At 38.0% G+C, this 27,678-nt stretch overlaps 1 protein-coding gene across 1 annotated transcript; it reads left to right on the forward strand.

Moving 5' to 3' along the window:
• The first annotated feature begins 24,412 nt into the window (after positions 1–24,412).
• Positions 24,413–26,215, forward strand: LOC145702092 (uncharacterized). Its single transcript, XM_081779302.1, has 7 exons — positions 24,413–24,446; positions 24,567–25,146; positions 25,187–25,325; positions 25,365–25,551; positions 25,595–25,837; positions 25,880–26,070; positions 26,108–26,215. Exons 1-7 carry the CDS (start codon positions 24,413–24,415, stop codon positions 26,213–26,215), a joined length of 1,482 nt encoding a protein of 493 aa, XP_081635428.1.
• The last annotated feature ends 1,463 nt before the right edge of the window (positions 26,216–27,678 follow it).

The raw sequence follows: 27,678 nt of genomic DNA on the forward strand, positions 1-27,678 counted from the left end.
TTCTGACGGCATCTGCTTGAACCCACTTTGCCCAAACTTGAGCCGCTCGCAATTTACTTGGATACGTATCCCAAGAATCTCAGATCTCTTAATCAAAACTAAAGCTTTAAAAATACAAAATGAGAAGAGTTTGCACCTTATTTTTCGACTGAACACCGACTGCTTCATTTATCTGCTCGTTTTTATCAGAAAATTAACGTTTTGACACCCTTTTTTTACTTATAAAACTGGATCAACGTTTGATTATCTTTTCAGCGAAAGAAAATATGGGTATCACTTTGTTAACTCCGGCTGAAAATGTGAGGAATAATCTCAATTAATGGTGGCTACCCCCTTATTTCAAGTTGCTTCATAACTGATTTTCGAACCTACCAACCCCATGTTCATTTTCAAACAACCATCAATTTTCCATTCACTTCAATCGCAAATTCTCAATTTCAGCCTTCTTCCAAATGCCTGCTCCATCAAATTGAAATTAGAATTGGTCTTCTCAAAAACTTGCAGCGATTAAGCAAAATCGTCAGAAACGAATTTCAATCATTTTCCCCACCAGTTAATTTTCTTTACAAGTTGTTGAACGAATTCTCGGCTCCGCGAAATTATTCCCAATTTAGCAAAAATGGAATTGGACAAAATTTCACCTTGTCGCTCATAATTTGCGCGGATTAATCCGCTAATAACGAGCCCACCCATTGTCGGATAATCTCTTATTCGAAATTATACGCTGTATCAATAATCCACTACCCGGCAAAATGTTTCAACTTCGAAATCGAATCAGGACTAAACGGCAAAATTTGCAATTCCGACGAAAAAATGCAGCGATCTTTTCATTAAAAACGGAAACCTCTTCCTCTTCCGAATAATCAAGCCACCAAAATAATTAAGGGAGTCACCAAGATAAGCCCGAAAATCGCCAAAGTAGTAAAGAAATAATTGCTTATCTAGAATGACGAAATAGAAGTCTCAAATAGGCGTTGAAATTTTATTTCTAGGAACTCTGTTTGGGCTAGACGCCATAATCAGCCAGACAGCGCAAAATTGAATCATAATTCGATCCGAGTGCAACTTTCACCTTGGTATTTCTAAAAGCTCTAAGCAAAACTACCCGCTAAATCTGCATTCTTAACCAAATCTGACATTCACGCAATTACTCCCCGAATTTTCACTCAAAAACGATTCTTTTCTAGCTCTGAAGCTCTTCATAAGAAAAACTGGAGCCATATGTTGCGGGAGGAGTTAAGCCGACGAAGATGCTTTTTCAACCCTTTTCACAAGCTTTATCGGATACCTGCGGGAACCTTTTATACGGGGATTTTGTTCGGCGAACATAAAGGTTTTTCCCGAGAAAATCTTCTTCCAAAACGTTGATGCTGCAAAATGAAACATATTTTTGATATTTCAGAATAAATTTATTATGTGTTCACAAGTAGGTACGAAGTAGGACTGACAAAACATGCTCAATTGATGCGGGTAATTAAGTCTTCATTTAAAAATTATATTTTAACGATTTTATTTTTTATTTTCTTTGTTTTCGATTCTTCATTTTAACCATCTTCATTCTCAACTTAACATTTAAAAATTTAATTTTTTATTTGCTCATTTTTCATGACGAAAATACCGGTCGTGATATTGCAAGAACATCAAGCTTTGGCCTCCGGTTATTCTTCTCAGTCAATTCGTCCATTAAAATCACTAGTAGATTTAAACAAGAATTATTAACCACATATTTTCCTTGAATTTAAAGAAAAATACCAAGTTGTAAAATTCGTTTTACTACTCAAAAAGCCCTTTTTCTTTTGCCAAGTGAACTCACGTGACCCGTAAATCCAAAACTCTTTAATTTCGTTGTAAAAGGCGACTTTCTTTTAGTAAATTCGGGGGACAAAGAAATATTTATTGAGCAAACAAGAACAAAAATAAAAAGAAAGTTTAGCTGTTTACGAAATGGGGCTTTCTGTGTGTTGCCGTAATAAACGTGCGGAAAAGTGGCAGATTGAATCTCTGCGGATCGAAGAGCTCGAAAATCCCTTTGATAAAAACAGCAATTTAAAACTTGAAAAAGAGTAAAACCGGTTCAAGAGCAAGAGAATTTTTTCTGTTTATGCTTTTTGTTGTAAGATGCCAAAACAAGTAAATAAAAAGTGTTCCGTTGAAATAATTATACAGCGGCTTTTATGGTTAGACAAAGAATGACTACCGTAATTCAAAGGACATAACAACTGCTTTCAGAAGAAGGAAAATGGATAACGTAGCTGTTGAGAAAATAGAGTTTACTTCAAAAGCCTCTTTTCAAACTAATCAAAATAAGATGGCAAAATTTTGTAGAAACACTTGTAAATGGAGACCCGAAATTTAATGGTATCAACTCGAAACACTAAATGAATGGAGGTCCCTTAAATAAAGCTTTGACCAAAATTTGTTCGACCTGGAGGGACATTTCTATTAATTTATAAATCGAGTAATTTAAACATCATTTTTGTGGTGCTGTAGTTATCATTTCGAAGATCTTTGCTTTCATGTTTTCATCGTAATCGATTCACGAAATGGAAGAAGCATTGTTCATTCTTGTAAATTGCAAGTTTTTGTTTTGAGTATTATCTTTTGTAAACGAAGAAGCTCTCGGCTGTCAGTTGGTGACAGATTGGCGACGCCAATTTGGTTTCAAATGAGCACTTTTTACGATGAAGATACGTTCAGCCTCAAGAGAGCATGTTTTTAGGAATGTGTCAGGGGGCAGTTTGAGTTGCAATTAGCGCTCGCCCGTGCTCCTCGATCCGCCAATTCGAGAGCGAAAATCTGGAGCTTTAAAGTACTAAGTTCCAGATTTCATAATGCGACTCCTAAATTACCAAAATCATTGCATCGCCGAAAAAGTTATGAGTTTATAACTGCGCGCAAATTTTCTAAAAATCTCAATTTTATGCTCTCTCTTACTGTTCCTTGTCACCGTAATTGAGTTACTAAGATATAATTATAATAATATTATATATATAAACCATGATATTCTTTTATTTAAAAACAGTTAGATATTTATTAGACGATTATAAGATTTCCTGCTCCTCAGCAGTTGGAATTGGTGCTGGCATAGATAACTGGAATCCAGTTCTGCGAAGCGTGTCGGTTAATTACTACTGTGTCGATGAAGACATCATTTGCGTCTATTTGAACGCGCTGGACTGCGAATTGTCCTGTCGAGTCATCTTTTGATCCCGCTGCGGCGTATATATACTGACCGAAAATAGTAGCAGATCCCATGTAGTTAAACAGAAAATTATTAAATTTTGAGCATGAGAAATGAAATTTCTTACTTCTTGCAACTGCCCAATGAGTGTCCAAGCATCGTTCTTGAGGAGATAAACGTCTTTTCGATAGTCGTAATTATTTTCATGACCACCGGCCAAGACTAATGCCCCGCTATCAAGTCCTGTTAAGGTATGTCCTTGAGTGTTTCTAAGGGTAAACATTAAAATGCGAATGATTCCACTAAAACCTTGGAAAATCTGTCAAATAGCTCCAACCCGTCGAAGTGTAACTCTCCGCCTTTGTCCATCCTTCTGCATCTCTACTTCCGACTGTCGCTGGATTGCCCTGGTAATATCCAAGTCTGCCTCGAGTGTGACTAACTTGAGTAGAGTGAGTAACGGTTACGCTTGTTCCGTCGAAGATTTCACAACTCTTAAAGTCGTCAGCTGCGTAATAGGGAGAGCAAATGAGTGCTAAAATGAAATTGATGACTTTTTAGAAAGTATTTAAGGGTGTCAACATCGATTGAGTAAGGGTATCTCTTATGAGTCGAACAATTAATATCAAGTTATCTAGTTAATGCTGATTCCAGAGCTTCTTTCAGATCCGAAATATCTGTTCTAGATCACGAGATACACGTTATTCTATGAACGCGCTAATGCACTAATTCTCGGTAGAAATGCACTATAAGAATTGCAATTTTTTAATTTTTGATTTTCTATGTCAAACTTTTTATTTCCTGAAAGCTTAAAAAATTCTCTTTCTACTGATACCCATATCGTTGAGATCAGGCAAATTTAACATGTTCAAACAGCGCGCCAAAAGTCGCAAACACCTGCACTTTAGCGCCGGAAAAGGGGATTAAGGGATTAATCAGTGCGCGATCTGAGCACCCTGGGAGATTGTCAAAGGATCAAACCATAATCTCTGGGAAAATGAGACGAATAAAATATTAGGAACAGCACTAGAATAACGCTCAAACTAAGCAAAATCATGGTTTCAGATAATGCATGAAAAAAGATGCATGCAATATAAAATTTCAAAATGTTTTAAATTTATGCTAAATAAAAGTGTTCTGGCTAGCTTCTGTCAAAAAATGAGGAAATTTGAATTTGTAGTTCTTTCGTAATTTTAGTAAGAAAATTGGTGAAATTCGACTTTATAGTGTCTTTGAAGCGGCGGTGGGGATTAACGGATTATAAATTTACTATTCTGCCAAATCTATGCTAAATAATTAGGTTTAATCTAAAACTGGGCGAAAGATCAGATCTTATATATGAGCGGAAGGTACCTTAACTTTTGCAGAAAAAATGCGAAAATCGATGTTCACACCCTTAAAGAAACCTTTTGTGCCGCTATCAATCGCAATCGCGTTGGAATAGTCCGTGTATCGGTAATTCAGTGTCGCTGAGTATTCTGTCAATCCACAGCCATCTAGTTTGGCAATCTAAGAAAGCATTCGATTTCCGAAAATCAAGTTTGCTTTTCCTTTCTCATGTTAGAGTCGCCGCCGAAAATATGGAGAACATCGTTGATAACAGCAAAAGGTGAATATCTCACAAAGTCAGAACTAGGTGCAGAGATAGTAGTGGACAGTGTCGTTGAGCCATCTCCGGAAATAACATAAGAGTCGCTAAAGGTATTCTGCAGTATAAGAAGATAAGTTTCACTCTGAAAATATGATTAAGAATAACAAATAAACTAATGATTTACGGGGCTTATCGGGTTGGTTGTAGTGGATGTTGTAGTTGTTGAAGTTTGAGTGCTCTTCCATAAAATTGTGCACTGACAGTGTTTTTTTTAAATTGCACAAAAAACGGGCTTCTTGGGGAGCGCTTATTCTCAGGCTACAGTAATGCTACAGAAGTGCCAAAGGGTGGAAAATGTAGCTAAGGGTCTAATCTAGTGCGTAAGGGGTTTGCCTAGCTCTAGAAATTACTAAATCATTGCGTAATCGACGCTTGAAGTTGACCTTCTCTAAAATTGGTGCGGAGGACCCGGAGGACTCTGTGGGAGTCTTCACTGGAAGAAAGAATGAGGATGAAAAACAAGTAATTTGACGACGGTAAACTATACTTAAAAATTAAATAGAAACCATAAGAAAATTAAAAATGTGGTATATATAAATTTTTACATCAGATGGAGGTGGGTGGGGTTGGGGACGCAACTGAGAATGATCAACTCAAGCTTCCCAGCCTTTGTCAAGCCCCTTAAATTTAAAAATCAAGGGACGGGGCTGAAACGGCCCGAAGGGCCGTCAAGCCCCTTAAATTTAATAATCAAGGAACGGGGCTGAGACGGCCCGAAGGGCCGTCAAGCCCCTTAAATTTAAAAATCAAGGAACGGGGCTGAGACGGCCCGAAGGGCCGTCAAGCCCCTTAAATTTAAAAATCAAGGGACGGGGCTGAAACGGCCCGAAGGGCCGTCAAGCCCCTTAAATTTAAAAATAAAGGGACGGGGCTGAAACGGCCCGAAGGGCCGTCAAGCCCTTAAATTTAAAAATAAAGGGACGGGGCTGAAACGGCCCGAAGGGCCGTCAAGCCCCTTAAATTTAAAATCAAGGGACGGGGCTGAAACGGCCCGAAGGGCCGTCAAGCCCCTTAAATTTAAAAATCAAGGGACGGGGCTGAAACGGCCCGAAGGGCCGTCAAGCCCCTTAAATTTAAAATCAAGGGACGGGGCTGAAACGGCCCGAAGGGCCGTCAAGCCCCTTAAATTTAAAAATCAAGGGACGGGGCTGAAACGGCCCGAAGGGCCGTCAAGCCCCTTAAATTTAAAAATCAAGGGACGGGGCTGAAACGGCCCGAAGGGCCGTCAAGCCCCTTAAATTTAAAAATCAAGAGACGGGGCTGAAACGGCCCGAAGGGCCGTCAAGCCCCTTAAATTTAAAAATCAAGGGACGGGGCTGAAACGGCCCGAAGGGCCGTCAAGCCCCTTAAATTTAAAAATCAAGGGACGGGGCTGAAACGGCTTAAAAGGGCTTTAAAATGATGTTTGACTCATAATGTTTCGTTTTAAAGAAAAAATCGGGCCCACTTGAGGTCATGTGACCCCAAATGACCTCTATCAAGTATGAATGACAATCATCTTTCAAAACTATTCAAAAATATATATCACTTAATATTTAGAGGCTTTTTATTTATATCGAGGTCATTTGGGGTCACGTGACTCCCCAGATTTCGTGCAATTTAAAAAAAACACTGTCACTGTTTTATTTGAAACATAATACATTTCGTTTAATTTTATTCTTATCTAGCTTCTATCGTAAAAAAGATAATTTAGTTTTAGTTTTCAAAAATTTCCTCGATTTCAAGTGCAGAATCAACATTTACTTTCGTCGAAAAGCGTCTGAATTTAAACGAAACAGGGGATAAGGAAATGCCTCCAAGTTTTTGACCATCATCTGTTATCGTGCCATTTTCGAGCAGCGTCACTTTTTCAAGGATTTTTAAGTGATCTTAGCTGATCGATTTGAGCACTGAATCCTTCCCTGTTGTCGCATCGGAGGTGACATTACAGTCGACAAGCTCCCTACTGTGAGTGAAAGATCGAAAATTGTTTATAAAATTCTAAAGAAAAATTAAGTTCGATCCTTGCTGAAAAGACCATCTTCGGTTTCATTTTTTATTGAAGCTTCGATAAACGAACCGAGTGTTTCTCCTCCTTTTAAAAACTATTACAAAATTTAAAACTAAAAGAGTACCTTCAAGTTGTATCGGTACATCCGGAGCAGAAACTGAAATTTTTCCATAAAAACTTGGTGTTTGCAATGATCGTGCCACCCTTTCCAATTTTATTGATAGTCTTGGCTCGCAGAAGACATCTTCAAGTCGGTTGAAGATTAAATCAGTTTGTTCTGCGGAAATAGATTCGACTACCTGAGCCGTATAATTTGCTAGAAGAAGATGAGGAAATAGTAGTGGTTCTTTGATGACCTGAAAACTGGTCGGTAAAATTCGAAAAGCACTTTGAGTATTCCAAAAGCTGGAAGGTTGAGAGAGCACAATCACTCGAGACTGCTCCGTTGTGAGAATCAGCTATCAAATATAGATTTGATTGATCAGCGCTGATCCCACTTGCGCTGGAATTATGACATGCAAGGTCCTTTAAAAACGGCGTACTAGTTTGTCTGTCTTTTTTTTCTTACCAAAGTCAATAAAGCTCCTGTTTCTTGGCAATCAACATTGAATAGCGAACAATTTTCAGCTATCGTTATGGAAAAAAGATAGAAGAGAAAATTCAACAAATTCATTTATTTTCTCGCTTTATTTTTTCTCTTTATGTTTAATGCATAGTGTCAACTGAGAACGTCACCAAGAAAGTCAAGTATAATACGAGCCTAGATTTATTTTAATTATCGCTTTTTCTGACGCTGATGAGATGTCAGCGCTTTTAAAATAACGACAGATAATTGCAATTATAACAACTTACCTTGCAAAATCGAGCATTCTTGGGTCAGTTGGCTTTTCTCGTTGAATTTGAAAATCAACCGCGTTTTCTGGCAAAGCCGATTTAATTGTTAGCGGACGTTCAATTTCTTGCCCTCGGATAAGAACGTGTATTAAAGTCGAGTACACGTGAGCTTGATTATTAGAAATACTCTTCGCAACTCGAACAAAGAATTTCATCGCATAGCTAACATTATCAAAAAATCGAAATCGGTGAACTTTATTGAAAAGAGGATTCGCGAAAAGATTTTTTTGGGAACACCCAACTTTGATATGAAACCAGGACCGGATGCTTTTGAGGAATTTCCACTGTTCAAGAAATGCATTTTAGAAGCAAAAAATTATTTTTGGAAGCTCTCACTTGAAAAATCGCTGCTGGAATTTCCGCCCAGTATTAGCTCTGCTTTCTAAAGATGTATTAAACATTTCTGAAAATTTTACTTTTCGACTTTTAGATTTTCTTAGCCATAGTTCTCAGACATGATTATTTATAAATAATGAGTGAATGACTGTTTTTTTCTAAAACATTTCTTGTGAAAAAAAGGTTCCTTTCAAGTGTACTCTGTCATGTTTTACAGTCGGTGCACCTGGCGAAAACAGTAAACAACGCATTTTTCGGCAATAAGAGCTCAATAACACGTATTTCTCGATTCTTGGAGCATAAGCTTTTGTTTAGAGCACAGGGGCGCGCACTGCTTTATCCAGTTTTGGGGTCACATCGTTCCATCGTACAAGGGGGGATTATTCTATTCTTCTGTTGGCCTCCTGCTCCGGCGTAAACCATTTTGTAAATTCGCGCTAGAATTGCGCATTTACGAATATGGATAATGCAATCGCGGTCTTGACCCTTTTTCTGCAGTATTTTAAAAAAATAGAGCAAATTTTCAATCATTCTCGATGAAGGTTAAAATCTCCGATTTTCGATCTTTCGCTAGGCTCAATTAACCCGGGTGAATTCTTCCTATACTCAGGGGAGTAAGTTTCAGCGGTCAGGATATTTCCTGAAGATGCAACTTAGTGGCAAGTTTCAAGGGTCTGATTCTACCACTCAACCTCAACGACCGTAAAACAAACTCACTTCAACTGAGTTCTTGACTAGGAGAAAGATGGAATGGTCTCTTTTCGACTCCAATTTTAAAGGTGATCTTCTTTCTTTCTTGCTTCGAGTTTTCACGTTTTCCGCTTGAGGAAGGATTCGCGGTTATCTGCTGATTTCGAGAAAGTCGCGACGCAGTGTTTTCATTCCTCCGCTTACTTCCGCCACTTTGACTAGATAGCTCAACCAGCTTCTAGTCGAGAAATAACATTAAATATTTTTGAAAGGTACTCTCTCAAAAAACGCTTAGAAAATCAAACTACGAAAATCGAAAAAGGTCTTTTTTGATGAAAATATTTTCCCCTAAAATTTTTACTTCAAATTTGTCTTGTAAAAATGATCATTTTCTAAGCAAAAGTAATTTACATAAAAGGTATGCAAGTTGTTTGACCGATACTGCGCCCAAAATCCGCTAGGCTTTGAGGGTGGACCCTGTCTCTCTAATCCCCCCATTTTCGGCGCTGAACTGTCAAGTCTACGGCTCGGTAAAAATCGTGGTTTTCGTTGAACCGTCCGATTCCAATTATGGGCTTTGATCTGTCTGCCCCAGATCACGAGACTTGAGTTGTTCCTCCGCCAAAGTACCTAGTCGCTATATCGCGCGAAAAATACGCAACCGCTGACGCCAAATACGCGAAATCGGGAGCTGATAACACCCAACCACTCACTTGATTAAGCCGGATTATGATTTTAGCCCAGCCGGCCGTTGTTTTCGTGATAAAAGACCCCCTAGTTTAACCATCCTTCGTACTTCCAAGGAGATAAGTTTTGTACTCAGCAAAAGATTTGGGAAGTAGACGGCTTAAACTTTGTTTGACTAAAGAAGTGGTCTTAGCAAATTGCTAAGATTATGCTACTCAGATTATCTGAGTAGAAACCTGAGTCAGGGTTCTAACAAGAAAAAGCTTATTGATTTTGCAAAGTCAAACCCTCGTCTTTCTCATTTCTTAAAATTCAGACAATATGATTGGCAGAGACTTAATCAAATAGCGCCATCATTCGGCTGATCAAATTAAAATTTCATAAATAAGAAGCAAAAAAGGTCTGATTTTCAGTGAAAATTCTATTTTGAGATCGAAAAAACCAATAATTTTTCGATCCGAAATTGGAACCGAAAATAAAACTTTGTTATTTTTCAAAGTGAAAATTCATCCGCATAGTGTCGGTCCAACATAATGATTATCCTTACAGGAAAGCTCAGAATATCCACCTTGAAAAAAGAAGAAAGCGATCCTGCTTATCCCGATTGCGAAATCCGCTCCGGCCGGAATTATTGCAATTTTGGCAATTTTAAAGCTCTAAAAGAAGAGCTTGAATATTTTGGTTTCTTACGGCTGGGGAACAGGATTGAATCATGTGGGGCTTCATTTAATTTTAGTGTTTTGAAAACTTTGGGGCTAATTAATTGCCCGTTTATTACCAATGCAGATGATACTTTGTAACTTTGAAAATAAAGTTTGTCGAGGGGTGAAATGAGAACATCAAAACTCGTGAGATCGAAAATAAAAAATATCTTTGAAACAACCCTGTTTGGCACAGTTTACTTCTCTCTCCTTTTTTGATAATAGGCTATTTAATAATATTAATAGGCCATTATGAGTTGTTATGATCAATATTTGAGCATCGCGAAATTTGTTGATGATAGTATCATCATGATACTGTTTTTTACTAATAATTATTGATGTAACATTTGCATCATCCTTTGAGCTTGTTGATCGAATAATTAAACCCAAGTGCCAACAAGAAGATTTTTATTTCGTAGAAATCGATGTAAATGAATATTCGATAATATCTTGCATTCAAAACAATATAAAATTAATCATTCTTTGCTAAGTGAGACTTTTTTCTTTGAAAAAAAATATGGATGAATGCCATAAAATGAACAGAAAAAGGGCTATTCAATAAATTAAATTAGGGTGTACCCATGTTAAATTTTGGCTAAAAGAGTGAAGATGCTTCAAATTCATCCAGTAAATCTATTGTCTTGAATTAGATTGAAAGAAAACAGTAAGAAGTCTGTTATAGCGCCTGTTAAAAGTTTCAAGTGGCCGGAAACCATGATTTGACTTGTCTAAGGATTAAATAGAAGTGCTTCTTTTAAAATTTCGCTAAGGCGAGCACTTAACACGTCAGCTTCCATTCTTTTTCAACCCTTTTCCGCAACGTGCTGATTTTCTTCTCTCAGCTTTTTTGAAGTGAGATTGAAGGAAGCCCGAGATTTATCTCTAAGCCAGTGCTAGAGATAGCGCCGACTTGTTTCAAATGTTTTTCGCTGATGAAAAACAGGTGCACTCGAAGTCACCGAAAAATCACACTTTAGCGGGGAGACAAGCCGGATTTGAAGCTCTTGGCGCGACCCAACAAACATGAAATGCGCCGAGCCCGCTTCGTTTATTTTTGCGCGAGAGGCAGCTCGAGATTTGATCAATGTCGTGCTACAAAAACTAATCTAATGACTCTTTTAATGAGTTGATTAGACGGACAATCCGTTCTCAAGATAATCAAAAGTGCATGCGAAGCGATTTGAAAAAGAGCTATTTTTGGGTATTCAAGCCACAGATATCAGCTAAAAAGATATCAGGAAAAAATTGGAGGCTTAGGAGAAAATCTTCTGCATTACCAAAGTTTCTCATCGTGGGGCGATAAGAAAACCGGAGAAGGGGAGATACTGACGCCATTTGACGTCGCCAGATTTCGACCCCATAACGCGATTAATTTGGAAACAAACCCTTGGCTTTAGAGTTTGATAAACTCCTTCCTGCGCTCTGTTTATCGCTCTCAACGAGGAGTCCTCGTTTTTCTCATTTAATTTTGAGATTTTTAATTGCTAAAACTTTAATAAATATTTCAGCAATTATCTTTGCTAAGAGATACGCTCATTTATATCATTTTTTCATTGTATTTTGCGTAAATTTTTAGTCATCAAAAGAGCCCCTGTTTATAAGCAAAAGTTTACCTTAGACACAAGGGTGGGCTTCCTACAGATTGTATTTGTTGCGGCACTAAAGCCTCTCGTATATTTAACTAATGCTAGGGAGTTAAAAACGCAAGCTCTAATGTTTAGGGACCAAGTGAAAGGAACGTGTTCATTCTCGAGTTATCCTTGATTCAAAAGAAAGGGTCTTTTCATTTTTATTCTGGAGTTTTATTGATTTTAGCGAAACATTTTTACAACAGCTCATCTGATTTGTTTTCTTCGAGATCAAAACCGTGCTGGCCGCCGACAGCGCGGAACCGAATTCACCGCAAAGCTCAGAACTTCCGGCAAAGCGCCTTGAGAAACGTAAGCTCATTAAAATCAATTGAACGTTGCCTCCAAAATATTGTCACAAAAAGTTAATAAAAGGACATTATCATTTTCTTTGTTTTCAAAAATTTCTTTTTTCTTTTCGTGAAGAGCAAAATTATAATTTGGTTTAGCTTCGTTGGCAGAAGTGCCACCTGTTCTGGTGTTGTATATGCGGCGGGCAGTGGTCGCTGCGAATAAAATTTCGCAAGTAAGAGCTTATTGAACATTTTTTGACGGGTAGATTAGCATTTCAAAGCCGTTCAGCTGAGCTAAGAACGCGAGAGTTACCGAACTAGCGCGCGGCACTTGTGTAGAAGGTCCGCCGCCGCGCCGATGCGGTTCAAAATTTGCATGCGGCCCAGTTCACAACTTCACTCACTGTAATCGTTTAGTCACTCGTGTTATCCCCAAACGATAACTATTTCTCTCGCGTTAACGTTGTTTAACCAGCCCCGATTTTCGGGAACAAGACTCATCCTCGACACGCTTTTGTTTTAACTCAAAACTACAGGAATATGCTCAGATGTGCTCGTAACACGTGCTTTTTATCGAAATTAAATTCAGGGCGAGAATTTGATGATAAGGATTTTGCATCACATAGGCTCTTTGTACTACCATATTAATAAGGCTTAACCCTTTTTTTTGTCTTAAGGAGGGGGTCGACGAGAATCGGGATTTCTGTGACCAAAAATGTGGGAAAACCTGATCAGATAGGCAAAATCTGAATTTATTTGCAAATAGAAAAGGGTTGAAAAAATTAACCGGCGAGAAGAAGAAAAAATTTTGGCCAGAAAAAATCGGTCAAAAATGCCGTCAAAGTAGGGGCATTTTCGCGAAAATGCACCAAAAATAGTCATTTATTTTACATTTTTCTTAATTTCACCCGCTAAATCTTATTTTTATCGAATGATTTTAGGCTCAACAGATTCGTGAGGATCTGTAGATTCCAAAAATATATGATTCATGCACAGACCATGTGTATACTCGAAATTACGATCACCCCTGAAAAATTCTCGTCGACCCCCCTTAATCTGAGAGGAAAAAATGAGATTCAATTTTTGAAAATAACGGTTATTATTTCCGCTGCTCCCAATGGCTTAATCTTTCCTGGAGGCTTTCGGTTAAACTGGGTTTAACGAGCTCGTTATTTGTTTTCTAAAATTTGGCGTCCATCAAGGAGCGATTAATTGATGCAACGGGCGGAGCCAAAAAACCGGTGAGCCCAAAATCAAGGGGGCAAGGTCATCTGTTATAATAAACAGCATGCGGTCAATTAAGCGGGTGGAGGAGCCGCAGCAGCGTCGCGATTTTTCTGAAGCAGCTACTAAGCGTGACTTCAAGTCACTGACTTGTCAATTTTGCGACTGGGAGACGACCCAACCCTTCTGCTAAAAGCGACCAGTTACAAGATCCTCTAGCTTGACTTTTTAAGCCTCTTTTCTAAAATTATACAATTCGAAATTGCCTGATTATGCGTAACAGCGATTAGCCAATTAGCCCGATTTCTTTGTTGAATCTTTTTCAGCTTCGTAAAACTTTAAGCCGCTAGATACTCGGCTGGATAACCTCTTTCGGGGTGAACTTTTCTTCGTCGAAGATTGTATTTTTATCTGCACCTGGATGAGCCCAGAATGTGAGCATAGCGTAATGAGGCGATAACGGAAGGATTTTAGTCGTTTTTCACTGTTATATCCGATTTAGCTAAGAAACTTGTTCACCTATGAAAACTCAATAAAGCAGCTTAGTCGGGGCCCTGGTAACTACCCAAATTCAGACTCAGGTGGACGGATGGCCGAACAAAAACTGGATTTTTTCGATGACTTACCCCCTTATTTCTTGTTTTCGTGTAAAAAAGCTGCTCTAAAAAGCGCCCTAGAAAAAGATAAGAGTTTGTTCTTTTCACATTCCTTGCTCAATTACTTCTTTGTTGAAAGTAATAGTAATTGGAGGTGTGAGTTCTGTTATCAACAAAACGTTACTTTCTTATCAGCCTCGCTACTTTAGTGAAAATTTGCAAGGAAAAGCGAAAAAACCTTCTAAACCTCGTGATCGCTTCTCAAACCGTCGCGAAGTAACGCAACTACCACTGATAAGAAAATTTTAAGGAAACCGAAAGCAATCGAAGACGACTCCGCGGCTGCTCAGAAGAGTCTTTCTCGATTAGGTACAGCTGCACACGTGAGAAAGTGAAAAAATGGGTCGAAATTTCAGCTTATTTTAAGGACGAATCAATCATAAGAAGAATCTTGAGCTCTTTGCGTTTTTCTTGCGCAAATAAGCGCGAAAAATAAGCGGTGAAGTTACGATTCATTAGTCATGGCCTCACGTGAGCAGTCTTTTATGTCAATTTTACGATCTTCCGCGATCAAAAAAAAAGTGAAAATCAACGCCAATTGAGAAAATACAATGAAGAATGAAGAGTTGAAGTTTGAAATTCATCTCTGAAGGTAATTTTAAAGTTTTATTGAAGACTTATTTCTTATACTTCTTTTAGATTATAAAATGCACCGTTAATAACAGCCCTCTTACGTGATGAGAAATTTCGTCAACGTCGAGATATTCCAAACCAGTGGCGAGGCGAAACAGGATTGCCTTGGCTGGATCACAACCATGGAAAAGTGCGACTGCGATCTTCGAAGCCGACTGAAGAAAGAAGATCTCAACTTGGAAGAAAGAAAGAAAATAGCGATTGGAATACATGAGGACGAAGATTATTTGAAGAGCGTTGGAATCAAACACATGGACATAAAACCGGAAAATATTTTTTTGAAGTCAAATGGATCGACTTTGGAACTTTTGGATGATGATGGACTCAAGAAGAAAGAGATAACGACAAATGGGCTACACTCCTCAATATATTCAGCACACGATTAAGTCCTTCTCCGCTCTCAATTCATTATTGTTTTAACTCAAAATAAATTTTAATATTGAAAATAAATGTGTTTTTAAAATTCAAAAAACTGTTTCTAAAAATTTTGATGCACCCTAAATCTTTCTTCATGTCCTTTTAATCCGTCTAGATGTCTTTAGATGTCGCCGAAAGTGCATTTTAACATTTCGAGAGCATCACCTGGACGTGAAGAGATATAGTAATTGTAGTGGAGGCTCCTTAATTCATGTTTTTCGAGCGCAAAGGATTAGCCGAAAATCACGGAGCAGTTTTTCCAATTTCCCGAAAAATCACAAACCGCGAAACTGCTCTTTTCTGTTCACGTTTTGGGTCCCTTCACGTTCAGCGGTTCTGCCAAAATTGCATTATTTCTTTGCGCAATACTTGCAGACGGCATTCATGCATAATTATTCTGTTCCTTGAAATACTCGGGCTGGAATTTTTGTCTCGCAATTTTTGAATGAGTTTTTTTTTTGAGAAATTTTTTCCGGTTTCGAGAAAAATCAGAAACAGAGGTCCAAGTCTTTAATTTGTATCAAGCTAATCTAGCTAAGCTGAAAAGAAAAAAAAGCTTAGCTCGCCGATTTTCTTGACAAAAAAGCTATGCTGAAGGATCTTTTCCCTATGTCTAAAAGATGCTTCAGCCTGGCTAAGATGGTCGACATTTGGACTAAGCTAAGCTGAAATGAAAATAAAAGGGGGTGAGCTAAGCTAGCTTTGCTGAGGTGGAAATTAAGCTTGGGTAACCGATATTCCAAAACTTAGCTAAGCTAAGCTGACCTGAATTTATTGGAAAATAATTAAGCTAAGCAAAGCTAAGCTAAGCCTCCTACAGTAGAAGTTCTACTCCTAGACATCTAAGCCTAGTTGTCGTAGCTTGCTAAGCCTATGATTCCTAAGCCTAAAAATCACAGCTCTGTAGAGAATGATATCTTGTCTGGAATCAAGACTTACTGGTACATACGTCTCGTTGTAAAACTGTTCTGAGAAGCAAAAGTGGCATTTTATGTTTCTGATTAAATATTATGGGCTTAACAACATTTGTGATACGATTTAACAATGTTGTGATCATGTCAGATCGCGAGCTGGGGTGCGCGAAATCCCTGGCACGCGGTTTTAGAATGCTCAATTCACTTCAGAAGCAAGAGACATTTATACCTTTTCTTTCTTGAAACTTGTTTTCGTAACAGGTAAAATTAAGCAAAAGGGGTAAACTGGCTAGGCGCGTGGGAAGGGGCTGCGCTAGAAATTTCTTTGTAAAGAGAGACGTTTGTTTGTCGGATTATATCAGCATACTTTTTCATGCCGCTCGAAGAGAGTCCAAAATAAATGACGCGCTAAAAATGTCTGTATGTACTCTGGAATGTCGATTCCATGCATTGCAGACGCGACGAAACCACTAAAAGGCCGCGACGATGCTAAATTTCTACTTTAGGATCACGCGATAAGACATCTGTGACCCTCCAGTGGCCACTAAAAACTACATTGACAAGTTGAAGCTGTTACGGATTCGATAGCTGTGAGAAGTACAGTTTTCACTTTCGAATATTCAATTTTTTTTTTGAAAAAAAACGACTTTATTAACAATATCAAGCATTCTGATTGGCTCAGATAGGAAGCCTATAGCTTGACCAATCAGAGGCTTGATTGAAAAAGTCGTTATCCGATGAGACAGTTGTAGCGATTTTATTCATTGGGAGACCCTTAAAATCGAAATTTAAAGAAGGCCTTCTTACAGTAGTAAAAAAGTAATGCTCTAATCCGTCAAGTAATGAAGGTTTTAGATGGGCCCTTATTGTTTAAAAAGTTGCGCGTCTCGTTCGTTTTGTAGAAAGAGTCCCTTATAATGATGGTCATCATTTGGTGCGGCGTCGAATAATCACCAGGTGGCGTCAGCTGCATCCTCGAGGGTTTCGTTTTCGCGATTACCACCGCTGATGATACCTTCTCTTTTGTAGAGCAGAGCATACTTGCGCATTATTACGCATTCTCTAGCTTTTTTTGAAATGCTGACTTTGGATAAAGCAAAACGTTAAACGTTTTTGAAACTACTGTGACTCGGTTGTTACAGTTCTTTCCGAATTCTTGAGCAAGAATAGCCAGATTTGCATATTCCCTTAGTTGGACAGGGCGATTGGAAGTCATCATCAAAAAATCATCGCACGAGTCAGAAAAAAACGCGATTATCGAATCTTAAAAGAGCTCCTCATTAACCATTCTAATTCATCTTCCCTTCCACTTTTTCCCAAAGCATTTTCTCATTTTGGAACTTCCAAATTCGTGAGTTATTTTGGACCAAATACTTGGCTAAAAGATTCAAAATAATTTCATTCAGTCAGTCAAATTTACGGATGAAGGCGATTTCCTCTGAAAAATTGACCGTTTTTTCAATCAATAAGGGTGTTACTGCAGTAACTCTTAAATAAAACCCATATATAAATGACCACAAAAATCCCGATTATTTGACAAACTAATGGATTTTCTCCAATAAAGAATGTAAAAAGATTCTAAATTGGATCGTCGCTTGCAACAATCCCTTGAGAAAATCGACATGATTAGGTTATTCAACGTGCATGTCCTATCTGCCCGTTGCGACATGGCAACACATGGAATGGATGACGGCAATCAAAAGTTATGATCTGGAATTTGGCCCTATCAAGCGCGCAAACATGCTAGAGCCATGCTTGAGTCCTCTCCGCTTTCTCCGAAACTTTTCTTGCAACATTCACCCATTTTCCTTGAAACTGCTAAAAGGACTCGTCGAAATATAAACTTGATTTTATGTTTTGGTTGTTATACCTCTTCGTGATTGTTCCAAGGAGAAAAGAACCAGTTTAGAAACGCGTTGTTTATAAATATCAACCGCATCTTTCTTTTGCGACTCCTGCCCAGCTTCTTTCGTTTTTCAAATGTTAATTTCAGGCTTCTATTTACCTGACCTGCATTCGAGAACAACACTTGGACTTTGAGTATCTTTGAAGAAGCTTTTCGCATTCAACGGAATTCGCGAGGTGTTACAGCACATTTCTAGCTTCGGTTCAAACAAAGAAGGTCTTATCCCCACGTTTTAAAAGTCGCAATCGCTGCTGATATGCAACAGCGAAAGTTTTTTCCGCTGAAAATGGAAATATAGGCTTTTTGGAAAAAGCGACGATTTTTTATCATCAAAGGCCCATCATGTTTAATTTTACCCGAAAATAGCGCCACGTGAATGAGTTGCATAAACGAAGACTTTTAGAAATGGACGATTTTTAACGCCGTAAAACTCCATTTCACGTTTGTTTGAAAAAAGATCAACCCAAGAAGTGCAAATATATCAACAATTGAAGCTCAAAGAAGGCTCTAAATTCCCCGAATTTCAAAGCTTGCCGATTTTGTTTGGCAATTTCAAAACAAGGGTCGCACTCTCACTTTATTTATTTCCGAAGGATCAACGGGATGGCATTTTTAAGCAAAGTTTATTTTCAAAAATGTGTCTCTGAAAATCAGATTCTGATTTTTTATTCTTCTGAAAAAAAACTAAGTAAAAATACAGTTTTTCCCATTCTTTGCCACTTCCGATGCTGCTGGTCTAGAACAACCGCATTGTATTTGCTGCAATCTTTACTCTTGCGCCTTGATCGGATGTTGCCCTTACCACAGGTCCTTGACAAGGATGATCGAAGCGATATCGTTCTCCGATCTGAAAAGTTTCCAACCGCTCCGAATTTTTCACCGAAGATGACTAACAATCCTCAAGTATGCCTTATCCCGATAAGATAAAAGCCAAAGAAAAGTTGGACAACGGAAAATTCAAGATATCAAAAATGAAATCGAGAATGAAGACGAAAGCTAATAATTTATTATTAAAAATTTGAAATTGGTAGCGGCGTATTGTAAAAATTTAAGTGCATCCGGTTGTTTCGGGGCAGACGTGATTGCATTCACGGAGGAAGCTTAATATTTGTTCACTTTGGGGATCGCCTCATTTTCTAAAAATTTGTCAAAGTGCTGACACCTTCAAATAAATCGGACCTTTCCTTTCCGAGAAAAACGGCCGGAAAAAAATCATTTTTTTCTTAAATATAACTGCCACGTAATTGAAAGGTTGAAAAATATCTCCATCATCCTTTTTCCTTGCCGCTTACGCAACAAGAATCAAATTTGGATTTTCGTCGGAGCTGGAAAAACAACCGGACGTTACACCGCAGACAACCGCCCAGACCAAACGAATTTTGACGCGAATCACACGTGGAATTTTCGACTCTTTGCTTTTGCTCGTAATGGCTGAGATAATAACCAAGATTGGGGCGGACTAAAATCCGGTCAAATTAAATGTGAAATTTTGAGTTTTCGGAAAGATTCTTGATGACGACCTTAAATTCGTCTTCAATTTTCGCTTTATCAAGCCACGTTTTTTTATATCTTCAAAATTCCTTTCCGAAATTGACTTCAGGGATCTGTGATTTATTCAATGAAAATCTTAAGAACTATCCTTTCTAGTTTATTCTGTAATAAACTATAAATATCAACATCAGTATCAGCAAAGTGAGCGGGCAAACATAAGACGCATAAGATCGATAATCCGGTGGAGTAGGAAAATTTATGCCGCAGAGAAATTCTCCTTTTTCATTTGGATTCTGAAATGATCGAATCGTCTCCATCAGAATTGGAAAATCAAGCGATTCAGAGGTCATTTTGTGCTGGACGTTTCGGCCCATTCGGGAAATACTTTCGTGGTCTTTCAAAGGGGTCTTTTCAGAATCAGCAAAATAAAATCTTCAAGTCAAAATTTTAAACCCTCTTCCCTGTAAATAAGCATAAAGGCGGATCGTTCAGGTACTGAAATATATTATTATTTTCCCTAAAAAATCCGAATCAGATGGCAAAAATATTTATGAAAAAACGTTGAATCTTGAACAACGTCTTTTTCAGCGAATAACTGATCTTGTGTTTATCAACAAAAGCGTCTGTTTTCGTGAGGATTAATGACAAAATTTCGCTCAATGATTTTTACTGTTACAGTACCTGATCAAGAAAATATGAGCAGCAAGCGGGCCTTTTGAGCAGTAGAAGACATTCTTCTACTTTTTTCTTTAAAATCTGCACCAAATGAAAACACTAGAAGAAAAACAAGAAAAGGGTTTTAAAGCTGACGCGAATAAATACAGGCGACGGAGAGAATTAAGCCAACGGAAAGCGACAGTTAAATTTGCGGAGCTTCCAACGGTTCCTCCGTCGGGGATTTGACCAAATCTCCGCTTGTGATTAATAAAAGCAACTTCGGCGAAGCGCGGTTTACTCCACGAAATCACCGAACAAAATAGGAAAATGCACGAAGAAAAGCTTTCTTTTCTTTGGTTCTTTTTCGAATGTCAAAAATCGAGCCAAAGAAAAAAATTTAAAAGTTGAATTTTGAAGAGCTTTCTCGTCAAAATCGAAGCAAAACCGATTTCATGGGTTCTACCCCCTTAAAATAAGAGACCCTTATTTTAATCAAGAGTTTCGAAAGCATTTACGACTAAGAATTAATATCACCAGCTGCTCGGAAATTCCTCCGTTTTCGATATTTTCCCGCAATTTTGTTAGTCCATACTTACGTTGATACAGAGATCATCCCTGCAACTGGCATGGGAAACGATAATGGTCTGAATAGGACTCGGTGTCGTGCTACTAAACACAAGCGAGGATTTTCTCACGTGAGCGGTCATTCAGCTTCTTTTCTCCTTCTCCCTTGCTTATTTTTCGCCTCCTGCCGGTTTCTTTCTAAAAGAAAAAGAAAGGAGCTGATGGTGTTTTGAACACAGCAACATGTGTTGTAATTACGTTTGTTGCTTATTCGGGGCGAATTTTGTTTTTGTCCAAATCAATTTAAATTAGCTCGTTCCATTTTTTATCACATTATCAAAAGCGCTCTATTAAAGCAAAAAACGAAAAGGACTATATTTTTCTCTGAAATAAGGATTTGCATAAGCAGGCATTTTTTATCTATTGCGGGTTTTTACTTTTAGACTCAGATACTACTGTAAAGAATCAACAATAAGGAGTCTTTAGGTCTGTCAATATCGACAAAACATAATATATGACCATCCATAAAAAGTCTTCATATAAAAAATTCATTAAAAACCTAAAAAACATTAAAAATATCAACGAATCCTGGACAGAGAAATTTATCTTTTCCTTCAAAAAATTTTAAGTTTTAAATCACTAATTTTGTTAATATTGCGCTTTAAAAAAAAATAAAAAAAAAACATTATTTTTTTGCTTTCAAGAACCCTTACCCTAACCCTTACCTAAATCCGAACTCTAACCCTCACCCTTACTTTTAGCAATCTTATGACCTTGAGTTTATGCTAACCCTAGCCCTAATTACAAAAAAATAATACCTTTACCAACATACCTGATACTTTTTCTACTTTTGAGTTCTCGCGAAATCGTACTGTTTATTAATAGAATATGGGCATTATAACGCGTGCAGCTGCATAATTCAGTCGAATCGATCTGCACACTTCCCTTATTATGTCGACTGGAGTGATGGGAGGAAATTGAATTAAAAATTTTCTGTTCAGAGTGTCCAATTTATTCCCAAAAGCTGCCCAATCGATTTCTCTACTTGTCAAGCTCGCAAAATGCAGAAAATATGCAGCGCGCTTTTTTTTCAATCAGGGATGAACTCGATTCTACAAATTTTAATTTGGAATGAATAGACTTGAGTCCAGGACCCAGACGTTAATCTAAATAATTGCCTCGCTCTTGCCCAGTTCAAAGTTCAACCGATTAATTTCTATTCAAGAATAAAGAAGGAAAGAATTAAAAATAAATCAAAATTTTCCCAAGTCTCCGAGACTCAGAAGAATAACCCGAGGCAACAAAAAGTTCAACATTCGTTGTTCCTTGCAGATTTAGAACTAAATGTCGGCGTTGCCGATCCGATGATATGATACGCTATCTTCAATTTTATGAGTCCGCCGTTCAAGCGTAAACCTTTCAGTTGAATAAAGAGAAAATTTATAAAATGAAGCACGTGCGCTCTCTGGAAATATGAATCTGATGAATTGAGACTTCAAAGAAAAATCATTTATAATCCGTTAAAATTTTGCCAATTTCACAGTTGACGAAAACTCCTGCAACCCTTGAATTAAATAAAATGATCAATAACTATTCTGTCTGAATTACATTTATTCATTTGACAGGCTCAATGTTTTCTTTACTCAAAACAAAGCGCAGGGAATAATTTTTAGTAAGTACAGTAATTCAGCTTGTTACTGGGCAGAGGCTACTGGTTTTGAAATTAGCATGCGGAGGTCGATTAAATTTGTAACTGCTTGATTCCCGATTTGTTTTTTTCTGAAATCGAAAACGCTCCGGAAAGTGGAAAACTCGAATCGCAGTTCTTGAGACTCGGAAGAGCAAAGTGGCCGAGACGATCACGGAAGTGATTTTTAGCCGGCTCCTTAAAGCTGCTTTTCAGATGCCAATCTTACTCGACTATTTCTGGAACACGTTCTTAAAAATTCTAAAAAGTAGCAGCTTCAATTTTACTCTAAGCTCGACGGCCTGTGTAGAAAACCTGAGTCAGCAACCGGTGTTGAATTTCTGATTCAGGATTTTAAGAAGCGTTAATGAAAGAACCGCGCTCTATAAAATCCTAACTCAGGTTTTCAACAGAGGTTGCCGAGCCAAGATTTTAGATCGGTTGAACTTCAACTTTGTCATTTTATTAAACAATGGATCGGCTTGTTAGTATTTTAGAAAGTTCTGATTTTGACATTGCTGCGAATCAACAACGCGGTGGTCCTCGAAACCGACTGTTTGTTTTGGCGAGAAAATGCGGAATTTATTTCGATTTTAAGGCGGCGCTCTCGGTAAAAAGTTGGAGAAATCTTACGTTTTCTGAATATTTGAATATTTTTTCAACGCGTCCGATTCCGAAAATCGATCTTCTCAAGCCTCCGGGATTACGTCCAGTCAGCCCTTAATCGCATCCGAAGGTGGTCTTTCTTGAGGTTTCTTGGAGCCTGAGCTGATTATCAATTCCCTCACTTTTTTTCTTCTCTTTCGCAATTTCATTTTAGGCAATGTTGACTTTGGACCCCCAGAAAATCCCGATTGATTCTGCCCGCCATCTTAAACCGGTTACTCTTGTAGCTGCATGCGGAGTATCTGCACGTTGATATGCAAAAATGTGACACTCCGTCGAGATGATAAAAGTAATTAAAATTTCATAAGGAGAACTTGCGCTTCTAAATTTGCGCTATCAGAAAGTCAAGATCCAATTTGAATCTGATTTCCTTTCGCGCGTCAAATCAGACGGATTTTCTAAACCCCTGCGCTTCCCAAACGACAATAAACGTTATTTCCGCTTTTTTCGATAGAAGTCAAAATGAAAGCGTAGTTTGAAAATCCGCCGTTTTGAAAAAAAATTGAGCTCAATGACATTTTTTTTTAATTTTTTTATTTCCCCGAAAAAGTAATAATGATCTTTTCATGCAGTCATCTCAAATATTTGTCTTTCATGCAGAGCCCCATTTTTTTATTTTCCTGAGAAATTTCGGACTCTAGCTTTTCTTCTTCAAAGATGTTTTGGGGACCGAGAGAAGTCATTTATACTAATTTTGTAAGTTTGATAGCTTTATAACTTTGTTAATTCTCATTTAGGGGTTCACAGAAAAGTTCTTACTAGTAGGAACTATTTGCTGTGCTTTATATTTGTTCGAAATGTACCGAGAAGACAGAAAAATGTTCGAAGATCGAGTAAAGTTGGATATTCAAGCAATATCTCGTCAAAGGATGTCTTATCCACATCGGATGTCAGAAGACATAACCGCTAGCATTAAAACACAGCATCAACTAAAGACGATGGAAAAAAAGCTCAACTCTATTTCGGCACCTCTTCGAAATGATCATGATGCGATTAATCAGAAAATAAGTGAAGTGCGAAATGTTGTACTAAATAATCATCATATGATTAATTTGATGGAACATGAGCATCATAAAACGAAAACACAATTAGAAACTATTGAAAGAAAGCTTCAATCTTTGTCTGATGCTACTAGAAACCAGGGTGAAACTGAGGAGTCCTCCTGCAAAATTTGCTTCGAGCCATTTGATACAGATCTTCATCATCTATCCTGCATCAACAAATGCTACCATACATTTTGCATTTCTTGTCTGAGAACTATTGATCCAAAACAATGTCCTGTCTGCAGAAAACAATTCAAAAATTGTCACATTAAAAAGCTTTACTAAACAAAATCATTTGATTTTTGCTCATTTTGTCTTTTTCTATGAAATAATTTTTGTAAGTCAATATTGAAAACACCGTCTTGCATAATCGCAAGTTCAAAAACGATCAGCAAAAGCGTTTTTCAACACTTCTTTGTCAAAATGAAGCTTTTTGATTTTTCAATAATCGTTTGCGTTTTTGCAAATTCAAGACCGAATGATTTACCAAGCTCAACAATAAAATGTCAACCCAATGCGACAAGAGACTCATTCACTGCAGGAAAATTTCCTGAAAGCTTCAAGAAACAGATAAAAGATTTCGAAAATATAAGGATTCTTAAAATTGAATTTCGTAATGTTTTCTATTTTTGCTTATCTTGTGAAAGTGGTCTCTAGCAACTGCTGCGTATCAAATCGAGGGCGCCTGGGACAAAGATGGCAAGGGCAAAAACATTTGGGATGTGTTCACTCAAACGCCTGGAAATGTGTGGAACAACGAAACGGGAAACGAGGCTTGTAAATCGTACCAAAATATGGAGCGCCATATTTCAAATTTGAAACAACTCGGCGCCAAAGAATACCGCTTTTCGATTTCTTGGGCTCGTTTGTGCCCAACTGGCAAATGTGCTGACGCAAAAGATCATGAAAAACGAGGAATCGATCACTACCACAGCTTTCTCGATCTTCTTCATGCAGCTGGAATCGAGCCATTTGTGACGCTCTTCCACTGGGATCTTCCGCAAGCTCTTCAAGATGAATACAACGGTTGGGAAAGTGCGAAAATTGTGGATGACTTCGCAGATTATGTCCGCCTTGTTTTTCGAGAATACGGCGACAGGGTCAAGAATTGGATCACACTGAACGAAGCCGAGGTCATTTGCGACTTTGGATATGGCACTGGCGTTAATGCTCCTGGAACAAAGGGGTTGAAGTCGCAGTTTGATTGTCGACATCATACTGTTCTTGCTCATGCCAAGTAAAAAAAACTAATCAAAATTGCGATGTTTTTCCTTTAGGGCGTATCATATTTACGACAAAGAATTTCGAGCGCAGCAAAAAGGCAGTATCGGTATCACCATGAATTCAGATTGGTATGAACCGCTAAATAATTCGAAGGAAAATAAAGATGCTGCTCAACGATTCATCGATTTTCAGGCAAGCAAACAAAATTTGACTCTCATTAACTGTTGCTAGCTTGGTTTCTGGGCGGATCCAATCTACCTGACCGGCGATTATCCCGAATCTATATTGAAACGATACAACGATTCGATTCTCCAGCGCTTTACTGATGAGCAAAAACAACAAAACAAAGGATCCGCCGACTTCTTCGGACTCAACACATACACGACTCAACTGGTTACTGACGGAGACAAGGACGGAAGTAGGTTAAAATTGACGAGTTCGAAAATTAATATTCTCTTGAGAAAATAAAGGAGTCGATTGGACCGGCCATACTTGTCCTCAGTGGCCTCAAGCTGGGTCCGAATGGCTTTTTTCCGTTCCATGGGGTTTCAGACGGCTACTCAAGTACATCGATAACCGATACGACTCCACGGCTGTACCAATCTTTGTCACTGAAAATGGAATTTCATCAACTGGGAACGGCACCGATTCGAAGCCAGAACTCAATGATCAGTGGAGAATCGACCACTTTACTAGCTATATCGGTAAATAACTCGCATTATGTCGAGGCAGCTATATTCTTTCAGGACAAATGAGGCGAGCAATCGAGGAAGACGGAGCTAACGTCCAAGTTTACACGGCCTGGTCTTTGATGGACAATTTTGAATGGTCAGATGGCTACAGGGATCGTTTCGGTCTGATCTGGACGGACTTTTCTAGCGAAAACAGAACGACTCTTTTCAAGCAATCTGCGCGGTTTTACTCTGATCTTATTCAGGTTTTTCTTTAAAAATAATCCACTTAACTTATTTCAGACAAATAATCTGAAATGCGCGAAAGGAACAAATACCTGTAATTCAGCTGCTGTCAGTTCTTCTTATATCTCGACTTTTTTATTGATGATCTTCAATATCTTTTATTGAAAATATTCAATTCTTTTCTTTCTTCAATTTTATGCGGAAAATCAAGCAATGTAAAGAGCAGTTTCTTTCATGAAATTAATCATTTGATCGGAACATACAGAAGCTGATTTTTAGAAGCGCTCTTTTGACACCAAAACATATTTTTAAAGCGCGCGCTGAATCAAAGTTGGATTGATCCCGTGCCTTGCTAATGCGCATACCGAGAAGTTCTAATGTAATTTTAAAAGTGAAATGTTTACGATAATTGCGCCAGGATTAAAGCAACCAGATGGCTAAATAAAATTCGACTTAGAAGCTGCCCGAGCAGGGTAATCAGTCGGTTTTCCGTATTTTGGATTTTTGTTGAATTAAAAAAGAAAAAGCGATTTTTAGAAATCCTTATGAAGCAGATTTCGTGACCAATTTTGAAATGATCCTTTCCGCTTTAGAATGCTGCCGCCAGAATTGATCTACTAAGTGTTATCTCCTTACCTTTGCTCAAAGCACGAATGATCAATTAAGGAGGGTACGCAGAGTCGACGAAGTGTTGCGGGAAAATTGTTGCCAATTTTCTTGCTGGAAATGTTATTTTTGCATATAACGATTTTACCCGGAAAACCACGCATTTTCAACTATCAAAATTCGTCCTGAAAATTAACTGGCATTTCAGAACATGATCTTACCCGCTTTGACATTTGCTAAACAAATTAAATAGAAAAAAATAAAGTGCTCGAAATACAGCTGTTTATCGTTTGTTACTTTGAGTTTGTAAGTTGTCTTATTTTCGAGACAAAAAGTGAGTGAAGCTTTTGCTTTGAAAACAAATCATGTTTGATTTTTGAACGTGCGGGGCTAATCCTCTTTGAAAATATTATAAATGCAACCACTGAAATCGAATCGAAGCTGGTTTATCTCGGCTTTTGCCTCGTGTCAAAGATTAACATTTACTTTATCGATGATAATACACAACATTGTTCATTTTCCAGCTTCAAAAATGCATCTTTGCGAAAAGAATATATTTTATACTTTTCTTCGAAAAATCAAGTCGACTCATCATCTTCATAAAAATTGCATAATGCGTCGTAGCAGCCCTTGAAAACGTTCGCACCTGTTTGATATTACGTGCGAAGTCTCCGGATAATCTTCTTCATTATGAATCAATTGCGTGTAATTATATGTATATAAACGGCGGCTGGCAATCTCAAGACGTGCAAGGGGTCGAAGATTAAATAAGCAATTTGATTGCGTTCTTTTTTTTTATTTTGATTCTCGTAACACAGATGGTAGTTTAAAATTAAATTTGACTTTTGAAAAGACACGTTTTTTGACACATCAGGCGTTTAATTTGATTCTTATACTGACGGGGATAAAAGGGTTGACTTTAAATGACCTTTTTTGACCAATCAAAATTGAAATAATTGTCCTTGAAGTCATTAAAATTGCGCAACAAGGCGGAGCCCTATCTGACGGCTAAAGTTAGTCTG

Source organism: Oikopleura dioica, chromosome PAR, assembly GCF_907165135.1.
Source record: "Oikopleura dioica chromosome PAR, OKI2018_I68_1.0, whole genome shotgun sequence".
Classification (NCBI taxonomy): Eukaryota; Metazoa; Chordata; class Appendicularia; order Copelata; family Oikopleuridae; genus Oikopleura; species Oikopleura dioica.

Excerpts from the sequence above, each read along its gene's own strand:
- LOC145702092 (XM_081779302.1), top strand. The coding sequence starts at position 24,413 with ATGTCAACCCAATGCGACAAGAGACTCATTCACT. Across the intron at positions 24,447-24,566 it reads CGACAAGAGACTCATTCACT|CAACTGCTGCGTATCAAATC; the intron begins GCAGGAAAATTT and ends AGTGGTCTCTAG. Across the intron at positions 25,147-25,186 it reads ACTGTTCTTGCTCATGCCAA|GGCGTATCATATTTACGACA; the intron begins GTAAAAAAAACT and ends TTTTTCCTTTAG.